The 13,754-nt window shown below is 30.6% G+C and overlaps 1 protein-coding gene across 13 annotated transcripts in view; it reads right to left on the bottom strand.

Moving 5' to 3' along the window:
* Window positions 1–13,754, bottom strand: part of LOC127700055 (IQ motif and SEC7 domain-containing protein 2-like) — a 93,872-nt gene that overhangs the window by 25,162 nt on the left and 54,956 nt on the right. For 10 of the 13 annotated variants that reach the window (XM_052203510.1, XM_052203511.1, XM_052203515.1 and 7 more), the window contains 2 exons: window positions 6,114–7,613; window positions 4,716–4,877 (listed from right to left, as the gene is read on the bottom strand). In XM_052203510.1, coding sequence (XP_052059470.1) covers window positions 4,716–4,877; window positions 6,114–7,613 — 1,662 coding nt within the window. Of the gene's footprint in view, window positions 1–4,715; window positions 4,878–6,113; window positions 7,614–8,371; window positions 8,395–10,944; window positions 11,061–11,106; window positions 11,254–13,754 lie in introns of those variants that run through there. The other 3 variants (XM_052203513.1, XM_052203522.1, XM_052203521.1) reach the window with 3 other exon arrangements.

The following is a 13,754-nucleotide window of genomic DNA, read 5'->3' as shown; positions in this document are numbered from 1 at the left end:
TCTTTATTTTTATTCAATATAAATAATGGTAGGCCGAGTTTGTTATGGTCCAAATTTGCTATAGGCCGAGTTTGTTATAGGCTGAGTTCATCACCAATGAGATACATCTGGTTCCAAATTGTTCGATTGGCATCTGGATTTGGAACAGACGGAAACTGTTCAGAACATGCCAACCGAGCGCATCCCTGAATTAAACAAAAAAAATTGAAATCAGTGCAAAAAGGTATCTTTCCAATAAACCAATGGTGACCACAAAAGTTGCAACTCTGAAACAGTACATTTTTGATTAAAATGGAACTCCCACAGCAGATTGTCTGTATATTTACTTGGTAAATATATCACTCCCACGTTTGTCCAGAGAGAATAAACTAGACAATGCATAAACCTTTCTGTATTTTATAGAATTAAACATTGGAGCATCATAAAGCAGATAATCTGACATATGTCTAGCCAGGGAAATAGATTTCCATCTAAAATATGGAGAGCACTTACACAAGAATACCCTGGTTAACCATATAATATACAGTATGAAGCATCATTATCTATTTGATGAGGTTTCCTTTTTTGTTTCTTAAAAGTTCAATAGCTCTTAACCATTACTATTTAACCAATCAATGTACTTCGTATGTGAAAAAAAAAAAAATCTAACCCACTTAACTAGCCTGGAAGTATATTTATAAGTAAGTTCCAATTTTAGTGGATAAATTACAATTACAAATTCAAATTTCCAACAATTCAGATCTTATTTCTTTGTGAAAGTCCTATGTTTAAAAGCAGTCAAACCTATAATTTAGTTTAACATGTTATGGAAATGGTTCTATTAACTTTTAACAAACAGTATTTCATGTGCATTCATCAAGATGAAAATGAATGTAATAACAAATTTAAATTAGATTTAACCTCCCAAGACCCTATTACTGAAATTGGAATCCTTGAGTAAAAGTACTTTTCAGTATAAAACCATTAATGAGGACATTAATAATTAAGAAGTGATACTTTATTTAAACTGATGTTTTAATTATTACTTCAAATTAATTGGTTTGCTGTTCTCTTGGGTTTTGCTTCAATGAGAGAATGAAGCAAGCAGTAAATTTTGCATTTGCTATTTTCCTTTCTGTTCATCTTAGTTTTGCAATTATTATTCTAATGACAACTAATTCTAAATCAGCCTCCAGGAAGTTGATGATGTCCAGTCATTCAGTTGTAATTGGCACAAAGGAATATAATTCACATTGGAGATCAGTGACTCAGCTAAGATGAGTTTACACAGACTAAGACAGTTAGGAACAAAGGCATTACAGAAATGTTTTTATATAGTTTTAGTTTTTCAATATGTAAATAACTATTGGATGTGCATGCATAAATACACACTCTAGTTTATTTGGTGACCCTATAGTTAGGATGAACATTCCTCTAAAAGATTCATTTTTGAACAAAATAGATATTGGATCTATAATAATGAGACCAGAGACTGACTGCACGATGATAGCAAACTTTTCACAGTACAAACCCTCAAAAAAAGAGGGACAGTTGCGTGATAATGCTTCATTATGTATCAAGTTTCAGGGGGAAATCATTCTGCATGCTGATTTGCAGATGTAAACAACAAGAAAATCAAATATGAAGATGACTGCACAATATGATGCATTTATGGTGCTTTAGAGGAACAAAAACTTCTAAATATAATCCTATTTTCAAGTTAAATGTTTTAAGAATAGCATTCAGCAAATAAAAATCGAAGAATAGAACACAAAGCCTGATACCTGGTTACCTTACTCTTTAAACACTTGTTAATGATTAAAATTTCATAATTTCCTCAAATATTGATCAAATGCCATTATGTATAATAAAAGCTTTACAATTTTAAACAAAATCCTTGTTTTATTGATCCATCTATATCATAATACCATTATGAAAGTGTGTGATTTTTCTGTAATGAGCTTTCTGACAATAATTTTATTTTGTTTCTGCCCAAGGAAGAGATCTATTGGAAATAAAGTGTTGAAAGTTTGAATACCTTGGGATTTTTATCACAAAATCGTTACATTGGGGATTTGCATGTTTTAAAGTTAGATCAATACCTTTCATCTGCCTTTGTCTGGAATCACAGAACTTCATACTGTGTCTATAAGCTTCCAACTCACAGTTCTTACAAATTAAATCCTTCACATGCAATTATAGTTTAGAATGAAAGCTAAGTATACATTTTGTGTGGCTTTTATTTTTACTTTTAGTTCAATATTCCCACAATTTAAGTTAAGTTTTCCTCAAAGGTGATCGGTCACCTGCTGATACATTTTGCAATACAAAACAGTTAACATATAAAACAACATCTGAAGACTGTATTCAAGAAAACCTCATAGAATTACCACGAAATCAAAAGGACAGAGTGCCTTATAAAAACAACATTTTTCCTTCAACACAAAAATAACGCAAAACTGTCAGATACTGACTTTCGACTAAAAGGAAGGCTTAGTTAAAGCGATCAACAAAAAACAGAAGCAACATGAAAAGTAAAAAATTAAGCTCTTGTAACTGATATAAAATTTTAGCACTTGAATCTAATAAACTTTTGCATCTTATCTATAAAAATTTAGCTGTTGCATGACAAGTGTCCATAATTACCATATATCTAACTTTAAGGCTCTTTTATCAAACCAAAAAAAAGAATGAGTTATAAATACATAAAATCCCACATAATGAGAGGCTGTCTTTAAAACCATCAAACAGAAATCACTAATGAAGCCATATTTATATGTAATTAACAAATAACAGCAAGATGACATGCCACTCTTAAATTTCCTTCCATTAACAGAAAAAAATAATGTCATTTTAATCAACTCATTCAACTATTAATGGCATAATTCTCAGAAAAACTTGAATTCTCAAGTGTCATCCATTTGTATCTGAAACATTCTGAAAGCAATAAATGAAAGAATCAACTTGTTTCAGAAGTGCCATTATAAAGAGTACAACAGCTTTTTTTCACAACTTTTTTAATGTTGGCAAATGAGTTGTGAGAAGGATATTACAGATTTTGATGTATTTTCACTGTCAAGAGTATAGCTCTTTTGTCATTTTTATGTTCAAAATTTTGTAAGACATCTGTAATTAAAAAGTCACTGATGAATCATTCACAAATTGCCATAACATTTTTGGCATAAAAATATTTTATGTGAAATAGACATTTTGATATTCTTGTTAACTACTACAACATGCAAGCTTATGCAAACACTGCTGTGAAGCATGCTGGTTAATAATACAACAATTTGCTTTAAATACATGTTTTCTTTAAAGGTTGTGTTGTAATGAGCCCTAACCTTAAACTTATACCCAAATTCTCTTGACACCTAACCTTTAATTATTTATTGCTAATTTACAAGGGAATGGTCAGGGACAAGTACAATAAACCAGGAACATTTATTATTGCCTTGGAGTGATAGCATTTAGTCAGGAATTCCAAATGAGAGTAAAAGATCCATTACTTATGCAAACTTATAATCGACATTTAATGAAATGGGGTAGATATACCGGATAAAACCATAGAACTATAGTGTTATTATGTAACTGAGAAATGACATTGTATGCTTCAATTAATCCAAGGCATGTCTTATCTAGATGACTTATTCAATCAACTGAACCTCAGGGATATGTAGACCAGATCAAACAAGTCTTTGTTTATTATTTATAAATAAACATTTCCCTACACATCTGAAGGACCTAATGATTTATTTCATCTCTCAGATGTCTGTTGTTCTACAAACGGAATAAGTAATAACATTATATAGTTTCATCATTAGTACTCCCAAAACTAATACATACTACTTAAGGATGATCAAATATTGAACTGTACAAGGGCAAGTCCTGAAGAGGTGGCAAGCCAAGACAAAATCATTGCTAAATCATGCAAAATGGCTGTAAATTTGTTATTTTTAGTACAATATTTCGATTATGACTGTCGAGCTCCGTTATTTTGGTTTTTTTTCTCTGCTGCTATCGTTTGAAAGTCCTCAGGATATGCCAATGGAGTGAATACAATTAATTTTAAAATTTTTTATAAGGAAAATAAAATCTTTGAATTTGGTATAAAAACCCATTTCTTATGTTTATAAATATCCTTCATATGACCTTCAAATCTATACACTTCTGCATACACGTTCAATAAACAAAACATGTCACCACAGAAAAATCTAAATATAAGCTTATTGTTTTGTGTAACATCTGAGATAATTTATGTTCAATACCTCTCTGTTTTTGTGACGGGAAATTAAATCGTAAAATAGAAATATTTAAGTACATGAACAGTAGCACGTAGAAGAAAGATTAATATGCAAATACTATTTTCAGTACGTCACAAGAAATATGAATTCAGGATGAGAATGGTCTTTGACATTGGAGACTACGAGAAGTGTTGTTTTTGTCAAATAAGCCACTTCTGAAGGTTATTATACTGTCTTTCATTATATAACCAGGAGACAGGAGTTTAAACCCAAGATTAAGAGGAGTCCAACTTCAAAAGAAAGTCTGTCACATGTCTGGATTCACAAAGTTTACTTCTCTAATTGGTTTATAGCATTTGAACTTCAAAGCCTTAACTTACATTTAACTAAGACCCAATACCAGTTGTAGGATGCCAATCAAAAATGACTGCTAGGCCTACCGCTTAACCGATGGAATTTACATAAAAGCTATCTGTATGTTTGGCAAATACTTACTCTAAGACTTCCATATTGAATTCATTCTGTAGGTTCCCTAAGTATTCTCCTATCATCTGTTTACTAAGTCCTTTCCGTGAGATGAGGAATTTTGCTACTGCATGTGGATTTTCTTCTACAAATCCACACTCACATAAAAACTCTATTCCTTTTTCTGGTTTCCTGGGGAAGAATGCAATTTGATATGAAAGGAAACATGATACAAAAAACATAACTATATTTCAAAATTGTGCCATTATTAAAATAGTTGATATTTCATAAATGACTTTATTTTCACAGTTTAAATTTTCTGAATTTTCTAAACCCAAGCAGGTTTGCATTGTTTTGTTTTTCGCTTTTAACTTTTCCCTTAATCTGCTAATCCTTACAGATCAAATATAAGAGGGTGGACATTTCTGAGACTAATTTATCCTAAAATTACCAGAGATTAACAATTTACGGTATGGTACAAGTTAGTCTATAATTTGTCGTTAGTTGCAGTCTTTCATATTTGCTTTTAGTCCTAAATCAGGCTGCTGGTTGTCTCAAGTCAATTCTTTCACACTGTGTTATGTCCAGGCCTTTTATAGCTGATTATCGTGTATGGGTTTTGTTCATAGTTGAAGGCTGAACTGTGGACTTTTGGGAAATAATTGTCTCATTGGCAATCGGAATCATATTTCTCTCCAGATTCTAATATAGAGCAATTAAAGTAAGCTTTAATTTCATAAAATAGAAAGATATGCATCAGCCACTTGCTTAATTTAGAATTTGTGTAAATAGTGGCAATTACTTTGTTTTTCCAACTTGAATGTTAATGTGCAGATGCTTAATATGTTTTTTCTTTCAAATCACATGACTTGATGTCTTTAAATGACATACACAGTTTCCATGAAAAAGACAAGGCCCTGACTTGTACTTTTGATTGCAATCAAAGTTAACAACAGGAAAGGAATGATTACGTAAAGGAAGGGATGTGGTGTGAGAATAAGAATACTTCATAAGTGATTTCTGATGACTAATAAGGAACTACATTTAATATCACATGTCATTATTTTATAAACTAAAAATGTAATATATAAACAAAAGTCCCTCATTGAAAATTTTTATTCAAATTACAACCACACTTGAAGTCTTAATTAAAACTGAATAGATATTTCCTTATGTGGTATCATGACACAATGATGCAATAAACCAAAGTGTACAGACATTACCCGAAAGTGTGCTTGTAAGAGATTAAGGGTGTTTGTTAAATTACTTTCTGGTCATGAGTTTCCCCTCATTTAAATATATTTTATAAACATGTATCAAGTGACCTCATCTATCAGGCTGATTAAAATACTTCTATAAAAGCATACTTTATATAGAAAAAAAATAAATGACACCAAGCTAAAAACTTGTTCATTCTTCACCACTTACTTGTTAAATAAGTTCATTCCAATTCTGTAGGTACGTTTTCTAACTTTGTCTGCAGATTTTGGAACAGAATGATGGTGATCAGGCGTTACACTTAGTCGTGATCGTCTCTGATAATGTAGACTACTCTCACTATTTAAACTAACATTTTCACCGTTAACATTTTCTGAACTTGGAGAACTAGAACAGTTACCATCAAATGATCCTTCACTTGTCTCTGAAATATTGCTCATTCGTTTTTCTACTGGTTTAACTTGTATACTACCATTCATAGCACTTTTTCGTTTCCAAACTGGTGAAGCCTCTGGGGCTCTTATAGGGACTTGAGGAGGTTTCTTAGAAATCACTTCTGCTATTTGTTTATTCCGTAATTTGACTTCTTGATTCATATAAAATCGTAAAGTCTGATCTATCATTTGTTTTTGTTCGGGTGTTCGTATATTTTCTAATGAAGAACTATCGGTTTCTCCTTTAATTTGTAAATCCCCTTGACTACCACATGATCCGGAATCAGAGTAATTAGTCCTAAAGTTTTCATAAGAAGCACTTTTGTTACTTTCTAAAGTGTCCGTACTTGCATTTGAAAATAATGATGATGCAGAAGGTTTATGAGTAAATGTGTAATTTGTAATTTCATTTTGACCGTCACTGTTAATACTGTCACTATTAAAGCTGTCAACTAAAATTTCAGTCTCTCGACTATCTAACAGAGTTTCAAAATTAAGACTAGGTAAATCAACTGCATTTTCCGTTGGTCCACGTTGTGATGAATCAGTAGCACTACTTTGGTTCATTTCAGGATAAGAATTCCTATTATTGTTTGCCTCATCAACAGTTTTGTCACAATTTTGATTTTCAGGAATGTCGCTTAAATCCACCTCTTTACAACGTTCTAGTTTTTTCCTTTCAAATTTTGAAATTTTTGTCCGTAATGAAGAATCAATTTTCATATTTTGATCTAAAGACATCTGAGGTCTAAGTCTAGATTCGCCACTCTTATTTTGATAATTGTCACTTTGATTGTGCCCTTCTACATTATTTTGCACAAGTAGGGCACCCATTGTTTGAACATTATCTGTAATTCTGTCAGTCCAAACTGTGTTACTGCGACCTAATTCAGACAATCGTTTTGATAATCTCCTTTCTCCTGCAGAATGTCGTAATTTTTCAAAGTTTCTGTTCATGCAGTGCTGTCTAAATGCTTGCTGAATAGTTTTAGCAGCACGGCGTGATCTTAGTGAACCTCCATATTTTCTCTCTAACATTTCCAATTGTTTTTCTTTTAAATCTTCTGACAATTCATAAGAAACAGAATGAGAACGGGAACGTTTCACATCCTCTTCATTGTTTCTGAATGAGCGCTGTCTCTGAGCTCTGTTACCATGAGTACTAGTTTGATGAACAAGTTTACTACTTCTTGGAGACTCCAATGGTGATCCTCCGACTGAACGTGACCTTGATTTATTTCTCAGTAAATCGTCTCCAGCTTTAGCTCCCGACACACTGCAAAATAAGAAATAAAACATGTAAAAATAATCCAATGCAATAATTGATCTCTCGATTAAATAACACAAATCTGAATAGAAACCTTCACCAACCTGGATTAATCAATAATCATATAAATGTAGGAATCAATTCATTAATTACTTTCAGAGCAGATATTAATAACTTAATATCAAAAAGCATTAACACCTTGCTGGAAACAGCTTTTCCCTGGTCAAAACAACTGTACTAAAGAGGCAGATGGTTTAAACAACAACACAGTGGATAATAGAACTCTTGTTTAATCACACAGAAAATAAATTTACCAAAGGAGAAGTTTAATTAGACGTGTCCTCCAACCGTGAACAGACAAGCACAAAATAACAAAAATCTTGGTAATTTCAATTAACAAACTTCTGTAAGACATATACAGCCGTGTCAAACTCATAACAATAATTCTTTCCAGATGTTTTAATTTTTCTATAACTGTTTTCCTGTGATGACACTCATGCTGGTTCCAAAACATATGTTTTTGTAAGACATCAAAATATAAGTTTCTTTATACAGGACAACATGATTCATTACATGTTTTTGCATCAAACTTTTCTTCTTGCAGACAAAAATTCAAAACAAAATTACATTAATTGGCAATTTACACACTTTTTTCAAAGACAAAGTGAGTCATGATCTTAATAAAGATCATAAGGTAGTCAGTTTGTCTAAAAAATAAACTCCAGTAATCCTTCTAAATAAAAGATAATTAATTAACATCAAATTACCCATGTAACTTTCACCAGGCATAAATCGATTTCAAGCTGTTTTTCATTTCAAGGAAATTTATATAAGAATAGATACTTCAAAGTTCAATGGGTCAAATTGACAAAATAACAAATGACTTCATCAAGCTCTTATCTTCAATAGAAGGAAGGAAACATGTAGAGAAATACAATGAAACTCATTAAAATTTGACCTTGAAGAAAAGTCAACTGCATGTTCAGAAATGATAAACTATCTGGTTCCTGTTTATATAATATATGAGAGGCTAAAGATTTATCAGAGGTAAAAAGATAACATGTGAAGTGTTGAAATACTAAAATAAATCTAGACACAAAGTTTATCCTAAACCTTTTCTGAAGCTTTACTACTGTTTAAATGACAGTCTATGTCTGTATCAGCAGCTTTACTACTGTTTAAATGACAGTCTATGTCTGTATCACTGCACATTCAACTCAAATTAAGTACAAAAAACACCCAGTAAGTCTACACATAACCATAGGCCTTGCGGTCTTCCTGAAACTTAAACAAAACTTTGGCAAAGACAGACAAGAAAAAATTTTGTAAAATGGCCTATGTTACTTTGTATTAAAGTGAAAAGTGCTACAGATAAGCTTTGAATAAAGCAGATTTTTGTATACTATCATTCACAGAACTTTTTCTTTTTCAAACTCAGGTAAAGACTCAAGGGCTTATATGAGGACTTTGGGTTTCTTAGAAAACACTTCTCCTAAAGCTTGTCTATTCTGTAATTCAACTTCCTAAATCTTATAAGATAAAAACTTGGCAAATACATTATCAAACATACATGTCAATAAACCCGATATGAAACCTCTTTAATTTGAACCTCCAAAAATAAATAAGTTGCATCATCTTTAACCAAATATTATTGTTCAGCACAGGAATATTTACAGGTGAAGAGATTGAAAGCTACTTTTAAGAAATTATTTATCATTATCACCTGGTTTTTTCATTATCTTGTCTTCAAGGTTCCATTTTCCTTTCAGCATGTGTTAAAACTTAAAAGCTTGCTACATCTTATGTAATTGCCTGAACAAATTATCTTGTAATTAAAGCAGTTTCCTCTCAGTAAATGACTTATGTTTTTAAGTATCACAGCAAATTATACCATTCTGCATCAGTGCCAGAAGTGAGAATAATGTCAATTTCAATACTTTGTTAGATGTAGTTTAACAAATATTTTTTTTCTCTTTTAAATAAAATAAAATTTGTATTAAAACATGTTTTCTTTATATGAAAATTAATGCAATGGTTACTTTTTCTGATTTTTTTGTTTATAGAAACAGGCAAATAATTATCTTTGACATTCTACAGACAAAGCTTTTAACATGTTGCTCCTGCTAACAATGCTCTTAAAACCAGCACCCATCTATATCATTGTATTTAAATCTTCACATCTGTAAACTTTCCCAACTTTTATTATACAAGACTTGTTTATTTCTATGCAACAGATGTGTATTCCCGAAATCCCCAGTCTATCAATGAATTGGAGATCGAAATAATTTACATTATATACATGTAAGTAACTCAAATTGCTGGGTTAAACATTTTTTTAAGCATTTTCAGCAGTAACTTGTAAGGATATAATGAATCGTTAACCATTAGCAAAACCTGCCAAGATATCCAAGTCACTACTTCTAGGACTGTTACTACCCAACCCATCTTTAACAGCTTTCAATACCTATAACTTTACCAAGTAAATGGATTTTTTTAAAGAAATAACTTACTTCAGTAAAGATGTGAATTAAAATTTTATATCCTTTGTAAATCCATACAAAAAAATAACACAGCCTAGACCATTAGGTTATTGTTGTTATTTAACTTACATAGTAAACAGACTAATTTTCTTTCTTCATTCTATGGTGTTTACCTGTCTGAGGAGATTGCTATCATATCTACACCTGTAATCTACCTGGGGTATAAACTCCCCTATTATCAAGATTCTCATAATTACTGATAAAATAATAATGAGCTTATTCATATCTATAATTTATAATCTAGAGGGATCGTAAATAAACTCTCTATAAAAGGCAGATTATTGTCAACTTTTAACTGCAAGATAATTTACCTTAAATAATTGTGCAATTATGCAGAGTACGAATACTTGGTAAATAAAAATATGTGAAAGAAAATGACAATTCAGCATAAATCTTCTTATTATTTAAAATAAAAAAATATATGAATCATAAAAATGTCTCGTTAATTGCAAAAGAAGTATAAAGCTGTATGTATAAACCAAAGATTTGATAAATATTCTCATTAATCACGTCTTTTTTTCACATCTGACCAGAAAAAAATAATAAGAAGAATAGTTGATAAAATATCAATTTCTGATAAAATTATCCAATTAATCATATACTTTTTTCAATCAAATATCTATAATAAATAATAAACAGCTGAACATACAGATAATTCTAGATTATTTTTTTTTACACATTATCTTTACAATCTCTTTTTATTTTAACAAATTCCGATGGACTTTCATAGCATTTCTCGTCACCATTGTTCATCTTGGATATGAATCCATAATTTTCAGAAAATAAAACTAAATTCTTACCCAATATTCAATAAATAATGTCCATACAATTTTTCCCTAAATTAAGTTCTCTTGACTAACTTCAAACTGCAGAAATTACTAGAATCTATAAGTTATATTTCATTTTCTAAAATATATCCAAACTTGCATCATGCTAATCCAATACACATTTACATTTAATACCTTGAACAACATGAAACTGAAGCCAAACGTGACCAGAAGAACATGTGTCACTCAATTCTACAGCTTCTTGTGTCACAGAATCCTTTGTAATCACATGAGATTTAAATCAATAACCTCTTTATGTTTTTATTAATCAAACTTTCCTTCATCCCTTTTTAGTCCACATTTATGATTTCAATTGAGTGTCCTTGAAAATTGAAAACATAAAAATATTTGTTCCTGATATACTAAAACTACTACATGCAAACAACAAGAGGAGAATGGTTCCATGTCACACTTGACAAAACTTCCCTATTCTACAACAAAGACCTGACAGCCAGTCGCCACAATTATTGTTGAAATTAACATAAATAATTGATTTCAATGTATTCAGTTAAACTGCAATTTATTCATGTAAACAATGAACCATCATCATTTTATTAAACTTTCATAGACTGGAGCATACAAGAACAAACTGAAGCTGAAACATTGAAATCAAACCGAGACCTTCAGCTCTGTGTTCCAACTCAAAAGTGAAGACTTATATAAAATACACGAAACATACACTTCATGAAACATTTTAGTGTAGAAATTTAAATCTATATGGTGCAAGACTCTTTCCACTTACTTTTTAAAAAAATAAATCCCCATATAAATCTCTACGAAACCTTAGATGGCAATACTTCAAAGTTTCTATACCATCTGATACACGGTAACAAGTTTGTGAACCGAAGGACCGTGAATCTTCTACAACAAACTGTGTACACCTGGTGACCCAATATTAATTAGGAATAGGTGAAAGACAAATAAACACATTAATACTTGGTAAATGGGTAAAGTCAAAAGGGATTAAATACCCTATACATTTATCAACAAAATCATGGTAATCCCACCTAATAAGTGAGCAATACTTGAGAATTGAACCTTTAAAATAATTGAAAATCTGCACACATTGATTGTGATTTCCTCCCCCCCCCTCCAAGTTCAACAATGCACTCCTCTTTTTTATTCCTAAATAGATAAATAAAACTTGTCGTTTAAAAACCGATTTCATCAAACCAGGGTTTTTTTTTTTATAGAAATTATAATTTCAAATTTAAACTATATCAGGTATTCAGTAACACACATGAAAATCTGCTGACCAGTTTTGCTAAAACCTGATTGTAGTCTGGACAATGGGGAAGCTCACTGGCCATTCATCAGTTCAAACTTTACTAACAAAGCTCCCCATGTTTTTTTACAAGTGAATGCACTATCAAAATGTTCATAGTTGAAGGCTGAATAGTTTCTCAATGGCAATCATTGACACCTCTCCTATTTTTTATATCAATTCAAGGTCAAAGTCAGTCTAAACATACATACACAAAAACTACTTTTCTCTCTATCATGTCTCTGTAATCCACATCATATTTACCCATGTCTGGAGTATTACTAATGATGTGTATACCACTGGGCTACCATAATATTTAACTTTTTTTATAGAGGTAAACATCCACAGGTGTGAAATTGTAAATACTTCTTGTTAATGTGCTGATGAGGTTAAAGTTTGCACCTGTAGTTCAAACATAAAATCTTACCTACTTCACCTACCACAAAGAACCTTTTAAATATTATACATTTAATATAAAGTTGGTAATTATAGTCATAATTTTGAATTATTTATATCAAATGTTCATATTTCTTATTCAAATGGCCCTTCCCCTATTGAGAAATAAATTTTGACAGTTCAAAAAGTCTATAATTATAATTTTAAATTTCTATTGTGTTTTTCACAAGAATTAATAAAACACCCACACCCAAGAAAACAGGATGGAGTAATGGACACAATTAGATTTTCACAAACTTAGTAAAACATCTTATACACTTACAAAAGAAAATCATTCCATGTAGAAAAATACTATATTATATACGTTCTATGAAGTATGTAATGGTTTTATCATTTAATTTCAGGTGGCATATGAAATTATCAAACATTTAACATAAATGAACTGAAACAACCACAAAAACCAAGGAAATACTAAATAACATGTAATATCAGCCAGAAAACATGAATTCTGAGACATGCAGGTCTGGTTGAACTATAAAATGGAGACAGAAAGCTTGTTACCTTTATAATATCACAAATATCATAGTGGAATATGATGAATATTCCCACTGATAACATATGTCATGAAAAATAATCATTATTGTAATTAAAACACTCTGCAACAGCTGAATAATGTGGTACATTTTTGTTATGTTTTATCCAAAACAAATAAAATATTGGAAATATAATATTTGACAAGTTCTGTAGATGATATTAATTACTAGTAGTTTATCATAAATCGTTTAAAGTGTCTCAATCAAACATTTTACTTTAAAAATCAAAGAAAAAGGAAAGAGTAATCTCCCTTGCTGTTTCTCTAATTCCACAAATATCAAGTTTCAAATTTTATTGTATTTTGAAAAGTGGTATATGTATATAAATCATTACGCAATTTAAATAGACAAAATAACATTATCTATCTAAAAAAAAAACTTGCTTTTGGAAGTAAGCGGGAAGTTAAAGATCTAAATTACTACAACCATTATATTTACAAAATAAAATAGTTTTTATAGTAAAACTTTTAAAACCATTAGATCTTCTGACAGTGAAATTTTAAACTTCAATATTGCACAGAAATTTCAGA

This window comes from Mytilus californianus, unplaced genomic scaffold, assembly GCF_021869535.1.
Source record: "Mytilus californianus isolate M0D057914Y unplaced genomic scaffold, xbMytCali1.0.p SCAF_47, whole genome shotgun sequence".
NCBI classification, from domain to species: domain Eukaryota; kingdom Metazoa; phylum Mollusca; class Bivalvia; order Mytilida; family Mytilidae; genus Mytilus; species Mytilus californianus.
The sequence above is the reverse complement of the archived record's forward strand: the minus strand, read 5'-3'. Positions and strand labels throughout refer to the sequence as shown.